The sequence below is a fragment of the Drosophila eugracilis genome, unplaced genomic scaffold, assembly GCF_018153835.1.
Source record: "Drosophila eugracilis isolate 14026-0451.02 unplaced genomic scaffold, ASM1815383v1 contig_2147, whole genome shotgun sequence".
Classification (NCBI taxonomy): Eukaryota; Metazoa; Arthropoda; class Insecta; order Diptera; family Drosophilidae; genus Drosophila; species Drosophila eugracilis.
This window is the reverse complement of record NW_024573030.1, coordinates 2,157,002-2,181,556: the sequence shown is the minus strand read 5'-3', so window position 1 is coordinate 2,181,556 and position 24,555 is coordinate 2,157,002. Positions and strand designations below refer to the sequence as shown.

At 35.3% G+C, this 24,555-nt stretch overlaps 1 protein-coding gene across 18 annotated transcripts in view; it reads right to left on the bottom strand.

Moving 5' to 3' along the window:
• LOC108104379 (small conductance calcium-activated potassium channel protein) overlaps positions 1-24,555 on the bottom strand; it is a 68,746-nt gene that overhangs the window by 11,204 nt on the left and 32,987 nt on the right. For 7 of the 18 annotated variants that reach the window (XM_017210410.2, XM_017210408.2, XM_017210396.2 and 4 more), the window contains 6 exons: positions 17,820-17,965; positions 15,152-15,371; positions 13,861-13,962; positions 8,607-8,923; positions 8,301-8,405; positions 68-203 (listed from right to left, as the gene is read on the bottom strand). In XM_017210410.2, coding sequence (XP_017065899.1) covers positions 68-203; positions 8,301-8,405; positions 8,607-8,923; positions 13,861-13,962; positions 15,152-15,371; positions 17,820-17,965 — 1,026 coding nt within the window. Of the gene's footprint in view, positions 1-67; positions 204-3,063; positions 3,200-8,300; positions 8,406-8,606; positions 8,924-11,512; positions 11,519-13,860; positions 13,963-15,151; positions 15,372-17,819; positions 17,966-24,555 lie in introns of all 18 variants that reach the window. The other 11 variants (XM_017210401.2, XM_017210405.2, XM_041818059.1 and 8 more) reach the window with 6 other exon arrangements.

The following is a 24,555-nucleotide window of genomic DNA, read 5'->3' as shown; positions in this document are numbered from 1 at the left end:
TTCTTGATTTGTTATATGTTGTTGTGTGTGTGCAATTGTTGGTAATATTTTGTTGTTAAAAACTCACCATTATTCCTGTACTGACAGCGATACCACGTCCACAGTACGTATTCGGAACAATATCACCGAAACCAACACTCAAAAATGTTATCGCTATCAGCCACATTGCATTCAAAAGATTCGCATGTTCTTCATCATGAAATCTGTTCCATAAACCAGCACGCGTTTATATATATATTTTTTTTCGTTTTTCGTTTTTGTTTTCAAAATATATATTTTACAAGATATATATTTGATTTGATTTTGATTTGTTTATGGATTTAATCAGTTGAAGTTTCAGTTTCAGTTTCAGGGGTCAAATTGATAACACGCGTTTAGATATATATATATATTTTGTTTTTTTTTTTTTATGAAAGGGAAAGAGAGATAGAGAAAAATATCGTATTGTTGGCTTAATGTTCAAAAATAAACTATAAGAATCCATTAAAAAAACGTATATGGCATAGGTAAAAATTAATTTAACATAAAAATCAAACATAAATCGTAACGTAACGTAACAGAAAAGAAAAACAAAACAAAATAGTAACAAAAAACAAACGGAAAATGAAAGAAGAAATATATAAGCAATATATATTGTAGATATATATATATATATAAGTTGGAAATGAAAAATAAACGTTAGAATGGGCATTCTGCATATAGGAAAACGAGATTAACAACAAATGGACGAGTAAAACGGGTGAGCGCACACAATACAGTGGTCCAAAAAAGAGTTTCATTGGGTTTTGTAAATCTTATAAATATTATTGAGGGGGGTTGTTTTTTTTTCGGTTTTTTTTTTCGGATATATAGAGATGTTGAAAGTTATGGACGTAACCGTTAATATATATGTATATATGTACAACCATGGGGGTTTTTGGCCCGATATAAGCTTGCTGTACAAAAGTGATAGTTCAAAATATTTTGATTTGATGTTTTTTTTAATGTAATCTAGTGATTTGATTTGATTTTTTTGTAGGAAGGAGGCTTCTAGGGTGCAGAAAACAATTCAATTTAATTTCCAAGGCTCACACGCACACACACACACACACAGAGCCATCCACACTCTCATACACTCATATACACACCTACACTGAGACTGAGTTAAATGTGCACATTAATAGAATTTGCCGGAGCTGTCAGAAAAGATTTGTTTTGATTTTGTTTTTTTGTTTTTGCCAGGAAGCAAAAACTTTTCTCGTTTCTTCCCTCTGCTTCCTCTTTAAAGTACATCTCTGTGTGTGTGTGTATATGTCTGCGTGTCAGGATTTTTTTTTGTTTTAGTTTTTTGCTGGCAACAAAGGACAAAAAGAAAAGTTACATTGTTATCTGCGCTCTTTAATGCTGCAGAAATACAGACACACCACACACATACACATCTATACGCACACACATATGGTGATTATGTACATATATTTAAATATATATAATGTATGCTTATGTTTATAATACAGCACACACACACACACGCGCGCACACAGAGTGGGTGGGCTAACATACACATATATATGTTTGTATATATATTTTTTTTTTTGGTGATGATTTACAACAGATTGCCAGAGTGTGTGTGTGTGTGTTTTGGTGGTGAAGGGTGGGCTGGTGGCGCTGGTAAATGTCATGTGTTTGTATGTATTAATCGCGTCCTGACAGAAACAAAAACCAGATAGAGCGAGATGGCTAAAAGATATAGAACTATTGCTCGACATTTGCTTTCCGCTTTTTTTTTCGTTTTTTTTTTCAGTTTATTTTGGCTTTATTTTTGTTGTTCTGTTTTGCTTTGTTTTTGGCGACGATTTGGGCAGACAAAACGGCATCTAAAATATGTGCGCTGAAATGTATGCTACGAAAAATGGATATGTGTTTCTTTCTTTCTTTCTTTCTTATTTTCGTTCATTCATTTGTTTTTGTTCGTGTGGGTGTGGAGCCTCCATCAAAACGGATTTTTGGATATTTGAATTTGAATTTATAACTCGATGGGAGCGTCGCAAAGGGGGTGTGTTTTTTTGGGTGGGTGAAGATAGGTCAGGGAATACGCCCGCACATGTGTACACAGAAAGAAATTGCACTTTATGATTTAGTATTATTGATATTTTGAATTCCTAAGCTGAATATGATATATATATATATGAAAGATTTGTTAATTATAAGCTATAAATATAAGAGGAATAATATTTTTAGAGAGAATTATAGAAATTTCAAGTGATTTGAACTCAAGTTGGAAAGGCAATCACATGGTATTGATATGGTTTTAAGTTAAAGTTAAGTTACTTATTAGCAATCCTAGCAAGAGAACTCTCAAAATATATATCAAGTATTTCCAGATTTGATGTGCCTTACATTTCTTTCTGTGTATATAGAGAAGTGCGTGCGTGTGTGTCGGCTGATTTGGCAGGTACAATTACTATAAAATACTATATATATATATATGTATGTATGTATGTGTGTGCGGAGCGGGGGATTTTCTGATTTCTTTTTATTTTTATTTTTTTGTATTTTTCTTTGGGGGCGCCTCAATGGCGGCTACTTTTCTGGGTCCCTTCCCACTTTATTATTATCATTCTCCTCTTCTTCTTCCACTCTCATCCTCATCCTCTTTAGCATCTACTACTTCTCTTCTGCTTAGCGATGGGTTTTGATTTCTCATATTTTTTATGCATGAAAGTTTGCTGTTTTGCTGTTGTTGTTGTTGTTGTTGTTGTTGCTGTTTTTGTTGATGATGATGTATGTACTTGTTGTTGTTGTTGTTGTTGTAGTTTATTGTTTATCTTATTATACGATTTCTTTATTGTTTCTATATGGATATATATATATATATATTTTTTTTTTTGATTTTTGCAACTGTTCTGTTCTGTACTGTTCTATTTTTTTGGTATTTATTTTGATTTAGTTTGTTTTTTTTTTTTTGGTATTTTTAAGGTATTTTTCAGTATCATAAATGGAGTTTTCTGGGAGTCTTTGGTTTTCTTTTTGGATCTTTAGGGTTTTTTTTTTGTTTTTGAGGTTTTTTTTTGAGGAAATACTTACCACCATGCCGCAGGTGAGGGTGATACCGCGTCCACAGTACGTGTTTGGCACAATGTCGCCGTAGCCGACACACAGAAATGTGATGGCCGTTAGCCACATGGAGTTAAGCAAATTCGCGTGCTCCTCATCGTGGAACCTTTTTTGTTTTTTTTGATTTATTTTGAGGATCAAATCGGTTCGGATCGTATTGATTTTATTTTTTCGAATTTATCGGCATGCGTTTTTGGCATTGTGGGAATATATATGGGGTACGAATTTCAGTCATTTCATTTGGTTTTATCATTTATGATACGTTTTCATTTTAGTTTTGATGGGTTTTATTGATTTTTGTTTGGCCGTTTTTTGTTTTTCGTTTTTTTCGTTTTTTTTTTTTGAGAATTCGTTAGCGGTTTTGCGTTTTTGCGGTTGTCAGTATACAAAAATATATATATAGAGAGATATTCGGTATTTCAGATGCGTTGCGTAGTGCGTATATTTCGTATGCGTATTCAAGTTGCGGTTGTTTTGTATTTTTTTTTTTTTAATTCGGTTGATGTTTTTGGTATTTTTCATATATATATTCGATTTCATACATTTTTGTTGGTATATTTTTTTTTTTTTTTGCAATTTGTGGATACAGAAGTAGGGTGAGAAGTGGAGTAAACAAATAAACAGATGTGAAATTATGTGAACATTTTTTGTTAAAAATTTTTCTATTTTTTTTTTTTTTTTGGTTTTGGTTTTTTGTTCTCCAGAAAAATTAAGAATACAATTTGGTAAATTTCATAATTTTTTTTTTTGTTTAGAAAATTTCCATGTATTAAATAAATACACATAAATACAAAGAAAATCAAAGAAAAACAAAGAAAATAAAAACAATTACAAAACTCAAAAATAAAGAAAACAATTTGATAAAGGGGAAAAATAAAGGAAAACTAAATCAAAAAAGGAACATAATTTGCTTTATCTTTTTGGGTTGTCTTTTTTTTTCTTTCTTTTTCTTTTTGGGCAAACGAATTAAAAGTCCTCAATAGAATATAAGAGCGAGAGAGAGATAGTAAGATATATTGATTGAAAGATACAGATAGAGAGAGAGAGAGAGCGAGAGATAGTTTTTAAAGTTTTATAGGGCGGGGGGGGGAGGTTATATATTTTGGAATATACAATGACATGAATAATATTGAATAATTATAGTTTTGGATAGTAGTTTGGCAATTCGATTACAACACTTGCTTCGGCATCGGTTCAAAAACTGCTTTTTTACTCTCATAAATACTCCATTTATCCTGCTCCTTCTTCATCATTCTTATCCTCTTCCTCCTCCTTCTCCTTCTCCTTATCCTCCTCTTCTTATTCATCTCTTCCTGCATAACGCATGAAAGTCTGATTGGATTGGGTTTGGGGTCTTTATGGGGATTTCAGTTCTGTGCTGGGGACTACCAAACTGATAACTCTTGATCTGAACACTGCACAGATGCACATACTCGTACTTCGCACTCACACAGAAACGGCGCACACTTTGTGAACTACATGCAAATCGACTAAAAATGGCCCATCTGAGAGTTATGCTACCCAGCCACACCCCCCATCCCCGCCCATCTGTAATAACCCGCTGTTCTACCTGAAGAGGCTTACCACCTGAAGCCCTAGAGATGTGGCCACTAAATGCTTAGGCATGCTGCCTGCCGGCACAGCTCCGTTGGGTGCCGTTTTTGCCGTTTTTCGAAGGGCGAATGGGTGTGGATTGTGTGCAAATGTGGGTGGTTTAAGCAATTTGCAAAGGAAAAATCATAATGAATGCCAAGAGTCCGTACACTGCGAAAACAAATTCGTACTTTTTAAACTAATTTTAAGTTCCTAATACTCGATAACTATTAATAACTCAATGACTTGATTTAAATGCATACAAAACACGCAAGGTCATACTAAAACCAAACTCAGTGTGACCTTGCACTCTAGCTATATTTAAATGCCAACAGCCAAGACTTTGTTTGTGAATTTGTTTTCTCTGTGTATGTCTGTGTTTGTGTTTTCCGTGTTCGTCTGCACCACCCCTGTTATAATGCCGTACAAAATCTGGTATTTTCTTCTGGGCTTTTCTCACTTCAATCCCCCCCTCTGCTTCTGATATCTAAATGACAGAGCTTTGATCCGAGCTGAGCAGAGCATGCATGGTTGATGGTTAAGATACATTTTCCAGGGATCTCCAACAATACGCACATACACATACAGACACACATATACAGACACAGATAGATATTAGATAAATGAAAATGAAGTTCCCGGCTTACAACAAAAAAACCAGACAGTTCGGAAAATAAAATTTTAAGAAATTCAGTATCAATTCTACCAATTTCTACAGAAAAACATTGAGATACGAATTAATTATGGATTTTCGAAACAAAATTCAACATCATAGTTACGATAAATACATATATACGTGGGCTGTGTGTGTGTGTGTGTGTGTTTTTTGGGTGTCTGGTTTTCGGTTTTCTATTTTCTGGTTTCAGTTTTTAAAGATTGAAGGACATACTCGTTGTATTTATTTTTCATTTATATTTCTCACTGAGCATTTTCAGCCATTTTCAGTTTGTTAGCCAGTCCACAGTCCATAGCCATGTGCCAAAAAAAAATAAGGCATACAGAAAAAAAAAGAATAATGAAAACGTGGGAAAGTAAAACAGAAACAAATCGAGCGGAGGATGTGACACGCAAATCAATACGTGTCACTCATCTGAGGCGAAAATAAAATGAAAGTCGAGAATATTTATATGGCAGTGGTAAGAGTAGTGGGCGTAGTAGTAGTAGTAGTAGAAGAAGAAGACGAGAAGGAAGAAGACCAAGGCGGAGGAGGAAGGTAGATGTAAGTGCTTCTGTCTCTCATATTTTGTTCTTTTCTGTCTTCATTTTTTGATTGTCCGATTTTTGACATATGCCTGTGCAGGCAATACTATCTATATATAATCATCAATTAGATCCAGCAAACTGCACAGGCATGCTTGGATATAAATATTGGCTACAGGAACAAACGCAACAACAAGGACGACAACAACAACAACAACAGCAGCAGCAACAACAACAACAACTTATGGAGAGGTGTGTGTATGCTTTCGTCACAAGACTGAAACACAGCTGTTGGATTTATCGGTTTGGCTCAAGAAACCTAGGATCCCTATAATATGGTTGGGTATTTGTTTTTCTTTTCGGTTTTCAAGTTTTCTCTTTTCTTTTCTTTTCTTTTTCTTTTCCTTTTTTTTTTTTGTTTTGTTTTGGGTTTAAACACATTTTGTTTCAAGTTTGTTTTTGGTTAAATATATATATGGATGTTAAGATGTGATCTACAGCAATGCAGGCGCAGTTCAATCCACAATTTGAAGCTTAATTGATTAAATAAAATATGAAATGTAAAAAGGTTTTCTTTTGGTTTTTTTTTCGTTCCCCAAAACTAAACAGCAACAACAACAAGAACGAAAAACATAAGGAACTTCGTAAATCCACAATAAAATCAAATAAAAACTTTGTAAGAATCGCAAGAAGAAACAGAAATAGTTTAAGAGAGAGAGAGAGAGTGAGACAGATTGAGATTGAGTAGAGCAAATAGAAAAGGGACAGAAACAGAGGCCAAAAGTAGTTGGGGGATCGATCGAAGAGGTTGAGCAAGATCAACATATGGTGCGCCAATTCGTAATCGTAAAAGGGTGTCATTATAAACAGGGTTTACCACCTTAGAAAAGCAAGAAGTATATGAGGAGTAAGATAACTTAGAGCAAAAGAGAGGCGAGTTAGAAAGATAAGAAGAGCGAGAGAGAGAGAGAAAGAGAGAACTAGCATATACAACGTTTAAACACAAAGATTTAAAGTCTAAAAAAAAAGTATACAATAATTTCAAAATGGGATATTAGGGGATTAGGTAAAAATATGCATGTATTAAGCGCGATACAGAGAAATAATCGATTGTCGATACAAAGCACAAAAGCAGTGTGACCATGCGTTTTCTTAATTCATTTCGATAACTTAATCAAATGATTGAATCATCTTGTTTCTCTGTATTGTCACGAAATGCAATTCTTCTTAATGCATTCTCCAATTCTACGTGGTCTCTTTTGGTCTTTTTTGTATACTGTATAAAAATGTGAGTGTGTTTTTTGCTTTGTTGTTGTTGCCACCCCCCTCCCCACCCCCATTCCCCTCGATAAGTGCAGGACTTCAATCAACTTTCATCGGATATATCGATAAGTTGTCAGTTGTCAGAAAAGGGGAAAAGTACAGGCAAGATAAATGTAAAAAAGCAATCAGCAATCAGGGTTCTTTGAGGGGGGAAAGGGGGTGATGTGGAGTAGTGGAGGTAGTGTGGAGGTGGTGTTGGTAAAAAACAAGCGAATCCGAATGCCAAATGTAAATAAATTGAAACACATGCAAGCATTATCCATTATCCAATCGTTCGCTACGTGACAGTGACAATTGCATTTCGATTGTTACAGATTCGCATTCGAACTCGTTTACAGTATATTCGGTATTTTGGTTATTCGTTGGGGATTTCGTTTTACGTTTTCATTTGTGTATGTGAATAAAATGCAAGCTACATGTAAATTCTTCAGCACGTATGAATAAGCAACAATGCACATTCGCTTTATTTTGTATTTATTTCTTTTTTTCTTCTTGTTTTTATCGTGTATGTTGTAAGCTGTGGCTGTGCTTAAGTCCCCCCTGGGGCCACCCTCTTAGTTTTTCAACGGACTTTTAAATGTAAGTTTTTTCAAGAACTTTAAAATATGTTTTATACACAGGAGAGTACAAAAAGAAAGCAAATACAACTTGTGACGAGAAGATGTTGTTAAGTTTTTTTTTTGGAGTTTTTTTTGAGTTGATTTTTGAGTTGTTTTTTGAGTTGTTTTGAAGAAGACATTACGTAATGCTTGGCACATACATTTATGTACATACATACATTGATATTAAATACTTAGTTATGTCAAAGTATTAGTGGCAAACACATTGAATCAGAACGTTAAACGGAAATGGCGTTCAGAGTAAAACGTAAGTAAAATACGGATAACGCAAAACGGAGTACGGAATAAGGAACATTAAAAAATCAAAATAAAGAAAAAATATAAATAAAAAAGAAACTAAAAAATAAACAAATCAACCATTGAGATTAAAAAAAAATAAAACAAAAGCATAAATAATAAAGGAAAATGAAAATCTCAACAAGTAAGAAATATCATATCATATAAATTTGATAATAGAATATTGGCCATTACCTTTCGCATTGACGTAGCGTCCAGGATGCGATGATCCACAGCGAGACCATGAATACCAATAGAACCGTTCCCGGGCATATTGTCATTAGAGTTTTTAAAACGAATCTAAAGGGGATAACAAAAGAAAAGTGAATCTTGATTAGTTTTATCAAAAGATATTTTCACTTAAGAAATAAATCTAAAAAAAGGAAACTTTTCGTTTACTCATAACTTATTTCAAACCTTTTTCACAGCAGGGAAAAAATTCACATTTTATTTTATAAAACATAAACATATGAAAAATACCTTGGATTATATTTAGCTTACCTTGTGTTAAAATTAATCCTATTGAGAGCGCCAATGCTCCGTGATGATGCGTCTGTGAATAGCTTTGAATGCAGCAGCATTACGCGGCATATTAAATATAATCGAAGGAACATAGGTAATGATAAAGCTACGTCATATGGCACCATTTCGGTGCCAATTGTTTTATTCTTATTGGCCAATTTCGTCGTCCACTGGAAATAGTATTCGCCAGGAATTGGATGTATAGCGCATATAAAAAGTTCTAACCCTATTTGACTAATTCGTTGCCATGTCATTGCGATCCTCCAATCGTCAGCGCAGTTATCTATCATGAATAACTGCAGATTTTCGATTTCGATTGGGATTTTGTTTCAGATTATAATCGCATATAGCATATATAGTTCGTTCGAGTTGTGCCAAAAACGAAAAAAAATAGAAACGAGAAGGGAAGAAAAAAAAGGAGAACAAGTATATAATTTATTAATTATAATTGGAGATTTATTGATTGGGTTTTGGTTTTTTTTTTTGCGACTAAACAAAAATGAATTACACTCAAATATACGAGCATGAATTATTTGACAAGTACAACGTCAATGGGGTGTTCGTTTAGGTGTGTATTTGTGGGTGTTTTACAGTATATATGTGTGTGTGTGCCTAAGTTTGTATATGTGTGTGTTAATGGCTTTTGTTTTAGTGGTGGAAGCAATTCCCGAGTCAAGTTCAAGTATCAAATAAGCTATGGAATCTCCTCTGAAATTCATTTCGTGTCTTATGTTTTATTTCTCTTTGTTTATATCTTGGTATAGGTATAGGTAAAGGTATAGGTATAGGTATAGGTTTAGGTATAGGTATTGGTATAGATGTAGGTTTAGGTATAGGTATCGGTGTGTATGTGTGTGTTTCGTGCGTGTATATGTGCTTGGGTGCATATGTGAGTGCAAGTACTTACTAGAAAGCAGCGTGCGTGTTCTCGTGTAATTAGCACATTTCACTCGATTTCGTTCTTGTTTTCTTGGTTACTGTTTTTACCTTTATCCTTTTTCTTAACTTTCTCGTTAAAAAGAGAAATCAAATCAATTTCTCAAAAGTTCAAAATCACCCCACATTCGATTAAATAGGTGGGGTGGGGGGGTGGTATATAATCGGAAGTCTTCCAAAAACCCTAAACTGCATTATATACTCTGAAATTTTCAGTGCATTTAAGCCATGTTTTTAAACGAACATCTATCGATATCACAACATCTATGCAGAGTAGAAATGCTGAAATATCGAAAATATCTTTTTTTGTATATCGAATTTATCGATATCATCGATAGATTTCGATATTTCCGCATTTTAAAATACAAAAGGCTATGCGCACAACAAGCTAAATGATGTGCATTTGGCCGTTTATTATTTTTAATAGTTTTTTTTGGGGGGGAGGGCGGTTGGAAGAGGCATAGGCATGGTCTGCTGATTTGTGTGTCTTTCGTTTTCGATTGCATATGAGCCATTCGCAAGTTAAGCCGACTGATTAATTGATTATCGATTTACGACAAGGTCTACTAGTTTCAAGGTTACTCCTATCTCACATTCACAAAGTCCTGTGTTCTTCTGTTCTTCTTTTTATTTTTTTTTTTTAATATTTTGGCTTAGCCAAACGTTTTTTTGCCTCTAATTTTTGGTGATGGATGGATTTGATGTTTTGATAGTACATATATATCGATTAATATACATATTCAGTATCGACTTAGCAATGGGAATGCTCATATGTATGCGGGTATGCTTGTATGTTGTATGTAGTGCTCATGTACATCTATGTTTTTATGTATGCAAGCCGATTGGAAAACGTTTTCAAAAATGATTTCGAGTTAACTAATCTAAGCTATTGAAATTGCTAGTTGAATATCTTTTTAAATGACAAAAGCAAAGGTGTTTTACGATTTTTTTTACAGATTTTTATATTTGTTCCAAGACCAAAGAAAAACCATTCTCAAAGAAGTAATTTTAAAGTCTATTTAAAAAAAGAAGTTAGGAGTTCTTTCTTCAAGATTTGTTTAATTTAAAAGCCATATTAAGGTTGTAAATATCAAAGGCTTACAATGTGAAAAAAACATTTTCAAATATTTTTAAGATCACCAATTTCTGGAATTTTTTATTTTCTTGTAGTTATATTTAAGATATCTCCAGAAACTTGCTACCTGCTAGAGCACAAAGAACTTTAATTTCATTCTCTTTTCAACTACAACCTAAACTCAAAACATTTCCCCAATCGATTCGCACATGGCCAGTGTTTACTGTATACTGTACTGCAAGACAGGGTGAAAGATTGCGGTTGGGTGGTTTTTTTGGGGTGGTTTCTGAGTGCAAAGCTAAGCCACAATTTTTCGCTATATATTATATGTAACAGTCAAGCGGTTGCCTTTGATCTTGGATGGCGTGTGACAGTATTGGTTTTTGTATCTGTAACTGCAGTCTATTGGGTTTAAGTTTATAGTTTCCATTACGAAAAAAAAAAAACAAAAAAAAAAAAAGAGGAGGGTTTTATATATATATACATTAGTTACGATATAGGTACAGACGCGGGTTCAACTAAACATCGACTTGAAGTTTGCTTGATTGCTGCTTTTTTGGCTTCAATATGCATTGTTTTTGGGTATATATATAGTAGATATATATATATATATATACCCAATTCTAAGTACGATCTATGGTTTATCTACTCTAGGCATGTTTTGTTGGTTTGGTTTTTTTTTGGTTTCTGTTTTTAATTTTTTTTTTTTTTTTGGGTTTTTGATTTGAGTTGGTTTTTGGTATTGGTATTGGTTGCTTCCGTATATGGTACATAACACTATGCATGTTTTTTTTTTTTTTTTTTGGTTTTTGATTTGGATTTACTCACAAATATTGAAGTATGTATGGTAGATATTATAATAAGTATTACTTACTGAATTCTGCAAAGCATAATGGAAGGTAATTACATATTAAAAATTTTACTCTTAAACATCAACATTAATTTGGGGGGGAATAAACATTTAGTCGGAGTTATTATAATTATTATTATTATTATAATAGAGAGAGAGAGAGAGAACAAATTGTATGAAGAGATAACGAATTATGGGGGGAGTTTTTTGTTGTATATATATATATATCTATATATATATATATAGAAAGTATATATCAGCTGACTGACTGGGTTGATTGATTGACTGGTTTTGATTGATTTTGATTGACTGATCAATGACCTGGCTTGATTGAATCATGGGCATGTAAATGGTTTGAATGCAGTGGCGGCGGGGTGGGGGGGTTGTTTTTAAGGGTTTATATATTTCGATTTTGCTATAACGAGGCTGATTTACTATTGACTATCGATAGCCATATCGATAATATTATCGATATGTTGATTACATCAATTACCAATCCAAATTCGATCACTGAACACAGGACTTTGTCCCTACAAAAAGCATCAATTCTTTATTTTATTTTTGATTTCCCGATGAAGCTAACGAAAGTTCACCGGTTTTCGAGTATATCTTCCACTTCTCTTCGGTCTTATTTCGAGTATGTTGCTAATAGATAATATTGTTATTGTATATAAATTATGTTTTTGTTCATGTTTAAAGATAGATTCGTTTAGAATTACAAACTAGGCAAAATAGATGCTGCTCCCATGCTCTCTACATTTACTTTTCTAAGTTCCAAACGCAAACGATCCCTCAAACGAAATGAAGTTTTAACAACAAATCGTTTGAGGGGTTTTTTCTAGTAATATATATATATATGTATAAGATATATAGGTTAATATTTAACTCATGCCAACGATAATTTGTAATACATGTCTTAACTAAATTTATTGGTTTTTTTTTTTTTTTTTTTTTTTTGTGGTTTGCTTTTATTGTAAGGTAAACGAAACGAGAAAAGTAAGACGAAACCAATAAGTTGAAGAAGAAGAAGTAGAAGTGGAAATTGTATAGATTATATATTATATATGATATATTATATATATATATAATATATATATGAATCATATATATATATCAAAATGTTGAGCAAATTAAACAAATTATAGTGCTGTACATGCAACTGGTATTTGAAGCGCATATTGGAGGTAAACGAGTACGAAAACGATTTTGATTTTGATTTTGATTTTGATTTTGATATGGAATGGTTATATAAAAAATTGTCAATAAGTTTCCGGTCTATAAAATGTTAAGAGGATCTGCATTGAATGGATCTGCGTAATGAAACGAAATCAAATGAAAATGCTTAAAATCAACAGGGCTGATAAATAATTATCGATAACGAAAACTTCACCACATCTTATCGATTAACAAGAGTTCAAAGTTTAACAAAATTTTAATTCAAATTTAAAGATTTGTCAAAAATTGTTTGCTTTCTTTTTTGAAAATCAACAATAGGTTAGCTTAATTTTGAATTTTAAAAAACATTTTTAAAAGCGAGAACTTGGAATTGAAAAACAACTGTGGTGAATTCGGTGAGTGTGGTTAACGTGGCTTTGGTGAATGAAAAATGGTTAGCTTTATGTACAGTGTTTTCAGCTTTCATAACTTTTATTTTTTTTTATTTTTTTGGTTTTCGATTCTTTCTGAGTTGGAATATGAAGCTCTCTTTTTTTTTCCTTGATTTGTTTCGGGGCGGGGGGGTCTAGATGAAAGATGTCCAGAGAAATGGCGTAAATGAAATGACGAGTTAAGAAACGGGAAAACTTTTGGGGTGGTGAAATGAAGGAATGAGTAACGGAACCGGAACCGGTATCAGGTTGTCACTTTCTCGCCACAGTCACACCACTACTCTACCACTTTCTCACAGCTCACATGCACTCTTTATCGTTTCTTTCATACTCTTGCTCACTCTCCCAATATATGCGTCGAGCGAACACATTGAAAGTAAAAAAGAAAAAGAAAAACAAACAAAATACAACAAAACAAAAAACAATGGGAAAGTAAATCAAAATCATAACCGGATACAAGAAAACGTTTTTCAAACAGCAAACAAACAAACAAACTAACTAACTAACAAACATACAAACAAACCGAGATGGCGATGATGACAGGTGGGTTAAGGAATTCAACACGGGGGGTTGTTTAGCATGACCATAAGGGGGTTTTTCTTTCTTTAGTAGTGGGATATATCTGGGGGGGGGGAGGAGGGGTTCTATCGGTATTATGGTGACAGTGAGCGAGAGTGACGACGGCAACGTTAAACAGTTAACGATGACGACCATCAGCAAGAACATCAATAACATCTGGAAGAGAAGAATACAATTTGCACTCACTCTCACCTGCACTTCCAAAGCATGGTAAGCTACTATAAGTCCTAAAAGAATCACAGTCGAAACAGATATTAAGGTTTTTAACGCTGTCGAGTAGAACGATGCCTGAAAAGGGGGAACAAATTTGGATAAAGATTAGTTTTAGTTGCTATAAAGACTTTAATAACTTAAGATGCGATATAGTTTTAAAGGCTTTACTTTAAAATTTTATATATTTAGAAAGTTTTTCTCTAAAATTGTGATTTTTTGGGATGAAAATCCAAATTGCTAGATCTGACAGAAAATTAAATCTTTTTTATTGGTTTTATGCCTATTACTTGGCCAAAACAAGACGCACAGCCAAAAGAACGAATGTTTTGTGTTGCTAATGACCAATACTAACTACCCCTATCACTCGATTTTCGATTTTGGGAAAATAAATTTTTGCCCAAATTTCGCATTTTTGATAAGGGGTACCATCATCAAAATTTTCAAAAATGGCCCAAAAATTAAGTTTCCCAGATTTGAATGCAAACCAACTGGGAATCATAGAAATCAAGTTACGAGCCCTTCGAGGTATTACATTCCTCATTTGGACCGTTTTTGGCTGTGCTATGCCAAGATTTTTTGTGCCCAAAATCACGAATACGTCGTTTGACAGCAGAAAGCCCGGGATTGCTGCAGTTTCTTAGCTCCAACTTTGTCAAAACAAGTCGCATAGCTAAAACAATGACTGTTTTATGCAGCTAACTACCGAAACTTAACACCCCTATACTTACTTTTTGTGTTATTGTTCTGATTTTTTGATGCGAGCTCTCTTTTAAGGGCTAAAAAATCAGGAAACTGATTTTTAACAGAAATTTGCAACATTATTTTCGGTTTTTTAGCTCTAACTCGGTCAAAACAAGACGCACAGCCAAAAGAACGACTGTTTTGTGCTGCTAACGACGAAAACAAACTTTCCTCATCATTCGTTTGATGATTTAGGGAGTTTTAATTTTTCGCTATTTTTTGATTTTTTGCAAGGGGTAACTTCAATAAAATTTGCGAAAAATTGAAAATTTTTTACTTTTCAAACGGTGAATGCAGTTTTGTTGGAAATCAAATTACGAGCTTAGCGGGGTATAAAAATCCATATTTGGATCATTATTGGCTTAATTATTGCAAAACTACTAATATTTTGGATCGCAAAAACCGAACTTCGAGCCAGGACAAAAAATTGCAATATTTCCAAAAGTTTCCTAGTTCTTACTTTGTAAAAACAAGTTAAAATATAAAAAAAAAAAATGACTACTAAAAATAAAAGTAAACTTACCTTTGTGTAGACACCGGCACTGCTCAGCTCGTTTTCGATTACCATCACGATGATCCCGAACATGCCCATGACGAGGGCGTAATCGCTGATCCGCTTGCGCTTCTCGAAGAGGGCTTTCCTCTTTCCCAGGCGATAGCCCACATTGGGTTTGTGTTTGGCCGAGTTAGTTGATGGCTTCCTGGACGTATTGCCGCCAGTAAGAGCACGTTCTTCCATATACCTGTATGGGTTTATTCAAATTCAATTTGGGATGACTGAATAGTCCACAACAGAGCCCACACTCACTACCACTCATCACTCCCCCCCTCCCCCACGCAGCACCATTTCTCCATTTAGTTTAGTTTTGTGCTATACATTTATTCTCACTACCAATAAATCGATTGTTAGCTACTTTAATTAAGGGATGTGCTAAGAATGTAATTATAGTATCAACCAATTCCTAGTCCACGTGTCTGGCTATTCGTGTTATAAGATAGATTATTCTATATATTTTTGTCTGACCTATCTTTAGTTTGTTCTAGTTAATTAATCGATTGTTTCTTCGACTTAAATAAATAACCATTTGATTCGTGTCTTTGTTTGTTTTCATCTCATATTAATTAGCTTATTAAATCTACGCTTGATTTGTTTTTGATCTCAATGGCTTTATATCCTTTTGATTCGCTGACCTTTCATTTACATTTTTTTTTTATTTCAAACGATTAAGCCTTTCATTAATTTGCGGTAAGAATAGCTAACTACATTGTCGAGTTAAGCCCTTATTATTCCCTGCCATGAATGGGATTCAAATCTAAAGCTACTCGTGATGTGGCTATTTATTTATGGTCTACAAATGAGCAAAACTAATGGGCTTATAGATATGGATGGCACTTTACATAATATCTTAACAAAAGGTTATGTTGTTTGCAAGCTGATAAGTTTATAGAGAGAGCTGGTAATATAATTTAGATGAGGCAGGACAGTAACTAACCTAGTCTAGAAACAATGATAAATATGATATGCCCAAAGCTGAAATCAGAGAATTTCTGCCAATTTTCTGATACATTCGCCTGATTGTTATATAATTTATTGTTCTTACTTAACTCAAATACCTCCTAATTGTATATACAAACATAACAAAGGTGAGACTAACTCTGAACTCCTGATCCATTATCCTAGCAATTTTCACAGGTTTTCACATACCGCCCCCATGAGTGCTTTTTTCCACAGATCGCTGACTAATGCCTAAGTGTGCTGGGCTGTCGAGATTTTTCCTTTGCATTTGTAGGTAGGTGAAGATGGTTTTACCCTAGGGGTTAAGTCAACCCAACTCAACGGAACTCAACTCAAGCGAATCCAACTCTCAGCTATGCTCAAATCTAGTCGACACCTTAATAAATCTTGTAGCCTGAATGACAGATTTGTGTGTTTTCGCTTTGCTTCGGCTTTCCTAAATGTGTCATATCAATTTGTATCTTATAGATACAGAGACACCGACGACGACGACGACGATGGGACAAGAACAAAAAATGGTAGAAGCCCTCCCTCCTCCCCCTCCATCTCTTTGGATGAGCCAAAGATGGCCAATAAAAATTTTGCTGACAAATGAAAACATACACAGACAGACAGACACACACACACACAGCTGGCTGTCCTCGTTTTCTATGCCCATATAGTCATACACACAGTCACAATCGTAGTCATAGTCATAGCCCATAGTCATAGCTATTGCCATACCCATAGCCCATATATATATCCAAGCCCCCTGCCTTCTCTATAAACTGCTGAACTGTGCCAAATTGCCAACGTGATTGCAGGAAAATATCTTGCCATCGACGACATTCATAGAGATTTATGTGGAGTGAACGAAGAGTGAACCTTAGGACCAGACCAGCGAATCCCCACTATCCTATCCTAGTAACCATTCGTGAGCGGAATTCATTTTACAGCCAGTGCCAAATTGAATCGCGCTGTGGCTCTCAAGCGCTCCCCAATGAATATTACCCCGGACATTTGGCCCATTTCAATTTTCAGACCTAGCGAAATCATCGTTCCCGGGGTCACTTGTCCTGACATTGACAGCTAATTACTGTCCCCGGGCCATCAAACCATCCATTCGATTCCATCCATCAGTCAATGATTTGCCCACAGTTACGGTTTATCGTTTCCCATTTTCGATTCCCTCAATTCCAATTCCTCAATGTCAGCACACTGCACCTTCTTAAAGTTCATACACTGAGGGAAAATAGTTGTTATTTATGTTTTCTATGACTTATGTAAGTGAGTATTTAACTTTACCTCAACTCTATCCTAACTTCTTTTAATTCATTTTGATTTAAAGATTTAAAAATGATTTTCTTTTCTTTATTTTCTAGAATTCCAACTGCACTCTTTTTTAATAAGAATCTTTAGTCTAACGAATCTGTTTTAGCATCCCAATTTAATAGCCTTTAAACTTTAGATACCAACCCAATCCTCATGAACTTTATGATTATTTTACATCGATTTTTTTGGTCTAGGTGTGGGAAGAACAAGAAATCTGTTTATCTAAAGGACTCTAGATGTAGGAGTTTGTTTATCAACTGGGCGGACGGCGGGGGGGGTGTTGAGTATGTTAAATGGCCAATGAATGGACGCTGCTGTACTGGATATATATACATACTCTACTGGCGGATCGGGCTATACATACATTTCATACCTAGGGTAGTCTGAGTGGATACCCACTAGTGCCTCGGCCGCTTCTTCGTTGCATCCAGATGAGATCTGTTCCCGGTTCGCAATGGAAGGTGTTTTCATCGAGCCAGGAATTGAGAGTGTCGACGCCGGTTTGCGGAGCTAGAATTTATTATTTTTTTTTAAATTAATTTTTTACAAATAATTATTAAAACATTATAACTTTACTAAATAGTTAAAATAGTGTAGGTGCTTAGGCAACTAGCATTGGGTGAAAATCTATGTAAATAAATGAAAATTCTTACCATACTTTACCATCAACTTAAACTTAGTTTAGTACTTTGAGTAGTCTTCTTATGATACAAGCTTTATGGCAACTTTTATTTTAAATTTAATTTGTTTTATAAATAAAAATAAGTTGGCCTTAAAAAGCTGGAATAACTCTGCCACTTCTTTATGGTTTTCTCTCTAAAAAAACACACTCCCCCCTAGTTTTCTTTATGGTTTTCATTTAGAAAAACCCTCCGTTATCTCCCCATTTGGAATAACAAATTTCACTTATGAATATCTCCAATTTCAGTTCCCTTTATAACCCACCAGCCAGAGAAAGCCGTCGTCCTGGCAAACTGTTCTTTATCCTCTCGGAATGACGACATCATCACATGCCACATCCCTATCTCCTACCATCTAGTTACCATCTTGATCCTTGATTCGGTGTAAATCCAATTATTTTCGTCTAACCAAAAATAGACGAAAAAAAAACAAGAACTTTCGTAGAAATGAAAACCGGAATTTGAAAGGGTGGGCGGGAAATAAAAAGAAAATCCACTTTGCTCCTATCTTTATCTGGCTAAAAGATAGAGTTTTGCGTGAAAAACAAAAATCCAAGGAGCTCCTCTTCATGTTTCCTCTTAAATACATACATATGTAAGGATATATATATCCCTCTAATGGTCGAGAAAAGTGAAAAGGAAAAAGTGTACAAGCGTGTGTGTATAATTTGGTCTTCATATTTAAATGAAAACTAAAAGATAAGTAATCTGCTTTCCTACTTGTCCTCCAATATGGGTGCGGTTTTGCATAAGCAGTGCGGGCGTAAAAGAGACATATATATATTAAGACAGAGATGGACAGAAAGAGGGAGAGAAAGAGCCAGAAAGTAGAAAGAAAGTAGTAAAAGTCGTAAACTAGACACACACACACACACACCCGCAAAAAGAGAGAGGGACCACCCATAGGACTGCCTAAAATTCAGCTTGGAAATAAAATTCCTTCCTCTAGCTTCTCTTTATTTCCATTTTTTTTTTCTGCTTGAATTTAAGCTTCCACCGACTTTCTACTGCTCACTCAGTTGCTAAATCCAAATATTTGTTTATAAAGAACAGCTCTGTACCGCCTTCTCCCCCCACTTTGCCCTGCTTGAAAAGGCACCTACTCTCTGGGAAAAAAAAAGAGACTACGTGACTGGGCGACAAGGCTCGAGCTTAACTTGTACTTCACTTACGGGATCTTGGGTGGAATGGAACATGGAAGGAGGTTACGCGCGGGGTCCACGAAAGGCAAGCAAGCAGAGTGCTAAGTACATAGCATCATTTTTAATTTCACTCCATCTGCAAATGTTTCAATTTTCACTTGGAATTGAACTTGCAAACCTCTGTCCTCTTAATTAATATTATTCGAAATATTTTTACAAAATTTTCTTAGAAATAAAAAAAAAATGTTTGAAATCTTTCTTTTTCTTCTTGTATTGACTTTCTCCCACTAGACAACACACACACACACGCATTTTGGCTATTTTGCAAGTGCAGAGTGCTGTCGCTTTGAATGGGTAAAGCCATAATCAGTTTTTGGCTTTCGCAGTTTGTCAGTTGCTCGGTGAAAGCCAGCCACTCCCCTGTAATGAAAGCTGCCAGCCAGCTTTCTCTCTATCTCCCTCTCTCTCTGTGTGTGTGTGTCTGTCTTTGTATCTAAGTATGTGTTTGTTTGCCCCCAACCTGCAAGTATTTGTGTGTGTGTGTGTGCAAGTGTGTGTGTGAATTGGTTTATGCTAAGTAGATTTGCTTGAATGTGGCTCCCGCTCCTCGTGCAGTTGTGTTACTTGTGTCACTGTTTAAGCCAGCTGAAAGGAGATGAGCCAAAGTTGTCCGACTTGACTGGGATTTCCTGAGTTCTGGTCTACACCGAAATACCATATACTGGGGGGGCGATCATGTGGATAATTTGACAGATTCATGGGCGTGGCTGGGCTGGTCTGCCCTTTGACCCCGGCTGGCTGTGTTATCATAATTGAGTGAAACGACAAAATCTGAAGTGCAAATGCCAGAACGTATGTTTTCATATGATTAAGTGTCAATCATAGGGTACGAGAGATGTACAAATAGAGAGATTCGATTGAAAGTGATAGAAATTGCTAAGATATTTGGGTTTCCCATGGGTTTTACTTGTCATTTTTTAAGGTTTTCTTAGAAGATTTAAGAATCAAAGAAATTAAACCAAAAATGTAGCATACCTTTTCGGGCAGTAGTAAAAATTACTTAAGTTACGACACCAAAAATATAGCATACTTTTTTGGGCAGTATTAAAAATCACTTAAAAATATAGCATACTTTTTTGGGCAGGAGTAAAATTTTTCAACAAAACTAGATTACTTAAAAGCCGTCGTCACAATCCAAATCCTCTAAAATGTAAACCAAAACTGAGAACACTTCAAATTTCTTAAACCTCTTCAAGGACATTTTCCCCAATTCATGGCAGTAAACACGACTCAAAAAACACGATTCCCAGCCCGGCCTTTGTAATCAGCATTTAGCCGACATTCCCAACCAAAATCAGGGAAAGACAAATGGAGAACTTTGAGAAAGAACAAGGAGAGAGCGAGGACCGAACAGAAGGGGGAAATGGAGACACTGAGTATCCGAATGTCGTTGCCACAATTGTTTGTTATCGTTTGTTTGTTGCGTGTTTGCCCAGACCAGCCGTCCCACCCAATGCTACACACATTTTTGGCACCCATTCGGCCTGCCCCTTACCTCGTCTCCCCAAAAAAAAAAAAAAAAAAAAAAAAAAAAACCAGACGCACACACGCACAATTTCGGGGCACACGCAACGAGGGGGGTGGCAGCAGCGGAAGGACGTGTTTTTTTTTTTTCTGTGAGAGGGGAGGGACACACACGAGACCAACGTCAACATCAACATCAACGCCTACTTGTCAGCAAAAGGGTGTGGATTTTGTGGGGTTGGCCGAGGTCCTGCGAGGTCCTGCTTTTCCCCCCCCCAAAACACACATACATACATATGCAAAGAGAGAAAAAAGGAAAAATCTATTTTTCGGCAGATGCGTGAGCTTGCCATGTGCTCATGAAAGCACCAACGAACAAAAACAACAAAAATTTATACATATATAAAAACAAAACAAATTGCGCATATTCTAGGACATCTAATGTCAATGATGTTAATTGGATTTCTTAATTAAGTTGAAAATCGTAACGGAAAGCGGAAAACCCCAAAGAAAAAAAAATACTAAAATACAAAAAAAAAATGTAACAAGGAAGAGGAGAACTCAGCGGCAGATTAAATAAATGCCTCGAAGGAAGTCATTTAAGTAGAAAATGTTGCACGTTTGGTAGAGAGCGAGAAAATAAGCTTTTCATTAAACGTAAAACGCGCTTTTTGTCAAGTGAAAGGAAAAGCTAATGAAAAATTTTTAAAAATACAAAAGAAAGAAAGAAAAAAAATAGCTAAGAACTTCAATTTACATGGAATTTAAAATGGGGGAATGTTTATGAATAGGAAAACTTATTGGAACAAAAATGTTGTTGGCATTTCCACAAATGCCGATAAACCAATATATTATTTGGCCAGGCCCCCCCCCCTCCTCACCACTTGTGAAATTCAATTAAATATGTGGAAAATGTTTGGGGGGGGAAAATTCATGTGTTTGCTTAAATCAAAAATAATCAAATTTAAAAATCCATAAAATCATATAATGTGGCCGCCACTAAATAAAATTAGCCAAGGGGCCCAATCAATATGGGGTGGTCAAAATGCAATTTAAATTTGATTTTTATTTGTCATTTTGAGAACTGCATAAATTATTTAACTAGTTTATTTTGGTATTTTAATATATATATAATATAAAAGGAAAAGAAGGAAATTGATTGTGGAAATAAGATTTCCTTTTATTTACAATTTTAATTTGAAACCAACTTCAGACTTTTATATTCCTGTTAAATTGACATTCAACTTCTTCCTTCTAAACTAACTTTACCAAAACAGTAGAAGAATTAACGGGTTGAAAAGTTTATAGGGAAAAGTGCCATTTTCTTGGGTAATTTTCCGTCTTTTGCAGCAAACTTTTGTTTTTCAAAGTACTTGGTTAAGTAATTTCGATTTTGGGGGTGACACACAAACCCCATTTTGTACCCTCACGACCTCCCCTACCCCCTGAATTTTATCTGTCTCCCCTTGAATTTTATTTTAGGGTTTTTAGTGTTGTTTTTGTTTTTGTTTTTTTTGTGGCCGATCACGCACACACAATGAGAGAGACGTTGTTGTTGTTGGGCAGCACATTGGCATTTAGTCGATGCCACGCCCCGAAATTATTTCTCACCTGCGTTCTCACCTCTAACCAAATTAACATACTCATTGCCGACACACAGTTTATGAGCTTTGCATGGACACGCATACTTTGCCAGCTAAACAGGGCTAACACACACACACACATAGGCTAAAGGAAATTGGTGGAAATTATCGAGTTTCCTATACAAAACGCGACCAGCACGCAAAAACCAAGTAAAAGTGTGGCAAAAGGAAACGAAACTAGAAGAGAAAATACAAAACAAGCGACCAAATTGGTAACGACTTGGTTAGAAAATCCTGCCTAAAGAGGTCCTGAAGTTGGAGTTAACGATAGCGATTAGGCCCAGTCTCATAAGCATGTGTGTGTGTGTTTGGGTTTTCCCTTCGTTTTTCGGTTTGCCTTGGTTTCCGTTTCCTCTTTCTAACCTCCCTCCCTCCCCCTTTAACCTCCTGCTCACTCATTGTTGCCTAATAAATTTAGCGTAATTCACATTACATTAAGGTTACGTTTTCTTTTCCTCACCAGGAAATCCATCCCCTACTTCTCACTCCTCACTCCCTATTACCAACCACCGCCAACTGCCAACCATCTACAATCTCTGCCTGTTGGAGTGCAGGAAATATATAATGAAGTGTTCGCTTTGTTGGAGCTTAATTAGGCGGATAAGTAATATTTTTGCCCTGCCTTTCAGCGCACCCTTAAGAATGTTTTACAACACAGGGGGAAAAAATATGTTCCTAATTACGATTAAATCTTGATTTTTATCCATGATTTAGGCAACTATTTAGAAGTAGATTACTGAGGAAGTTTATTTAAGAAGTAATCCCCATCATATTTATAGAATTTGTATAAAGTTGGGTTAACTTTTTTAACTATTTTAATCACCCTTTCTGATTTTTTCAAGTATTTTTGCTTATTTTTCTTCATTTTTCTGTTAAAAATCAAAACAATTTCTAAGCAAAAACCCAATTTAACATCATAAATAATGACATACCGAAACTATAACTTATTTTCCCAGTGCATTTGTATGTGAGTTGTGTATTTGGGACCTGAAAACTTTGAATTACACAATTAGTTCACCCTGAGTGCACAATTTGGTCAGCTGAGGGTTACTCATTTCTTTTACTTTCCCGGTTTTTCTTCTTTTATTTTGGTTAAGGGGAGTGACTGCGGTTAGTTTGTAGTTGCTCTTTCATCACTAATCAAATCGGTTCCATTTGCCCCCAAAAAAACCCCCCAAAAGCCTCTCGCTCGAACCCCGTTGGCTGTTTCTTTAGATCTGATGTCGGGGATTGATTGCCGGAACCACCGACTCGCATATACAACAAGCCTTAATCAGGGGGCGTGGCAAAACTGTAGGGTGGCAACGAAGGCTTTGAGGGGCATTCAGGCACTGAGGCTGGAGCGTGCCAAAGCGGCGCATTCATTTAATATAATAATGATAACTCGACAATGACAGGGAGAGCCGTCTTCGAGGAAAACCCTCCAAGGCGACTCGAATATATCTAATGTCAATGGGCGGGGCGTGTCACTGGGCTGATATATATATATATATATCGATATATATATATAATAGGTAAGGTGTTAGTTGGACTTTGCATGTTGCAGGTTCTTATGATCGAAAATCAATATATCTAACCCTATTGTTGCCACACACACACACACTCACTGACACACAGACACAGTCCCTTGAAATGCGAAAAGACAAACGCAAGAATCGTTAAGGTGACTCAAGTAGTTGTGGGCTGGCGGTAGGGGAGGCGGACCAAGAAAATAAAACCACGAAAAAAATAATAGAAATTGTTGAGGAATTGAAAATTGTTTACTTTCGACTTGTGCGCCAAAGTTGACACACTTAGCGACTGCATAATGAAACGACTGGCAATGGAAAATATTAAAAATACAACAAAAAAAAAAGAAAAAAAACAGAATAAGAGAAAAAGTCACACAACAAAACAAACAAACAAACAGAAAAAGACGGCAAAAACTCAAATATTTGCCAAACCAAAGGGTAAACATCGTTGCCAACTAGAAAAAGGGGCAAAGTGGGTTAAAGCCAAAATGGAACTGAGAAAAAATTGTAATTGTATTACAAAAAATCTAATCTGAGGTTAAGTTTGGGGATGTAATGGCCATAAATTATAGTTAATAATCAATTTTTCACTTCAGATTT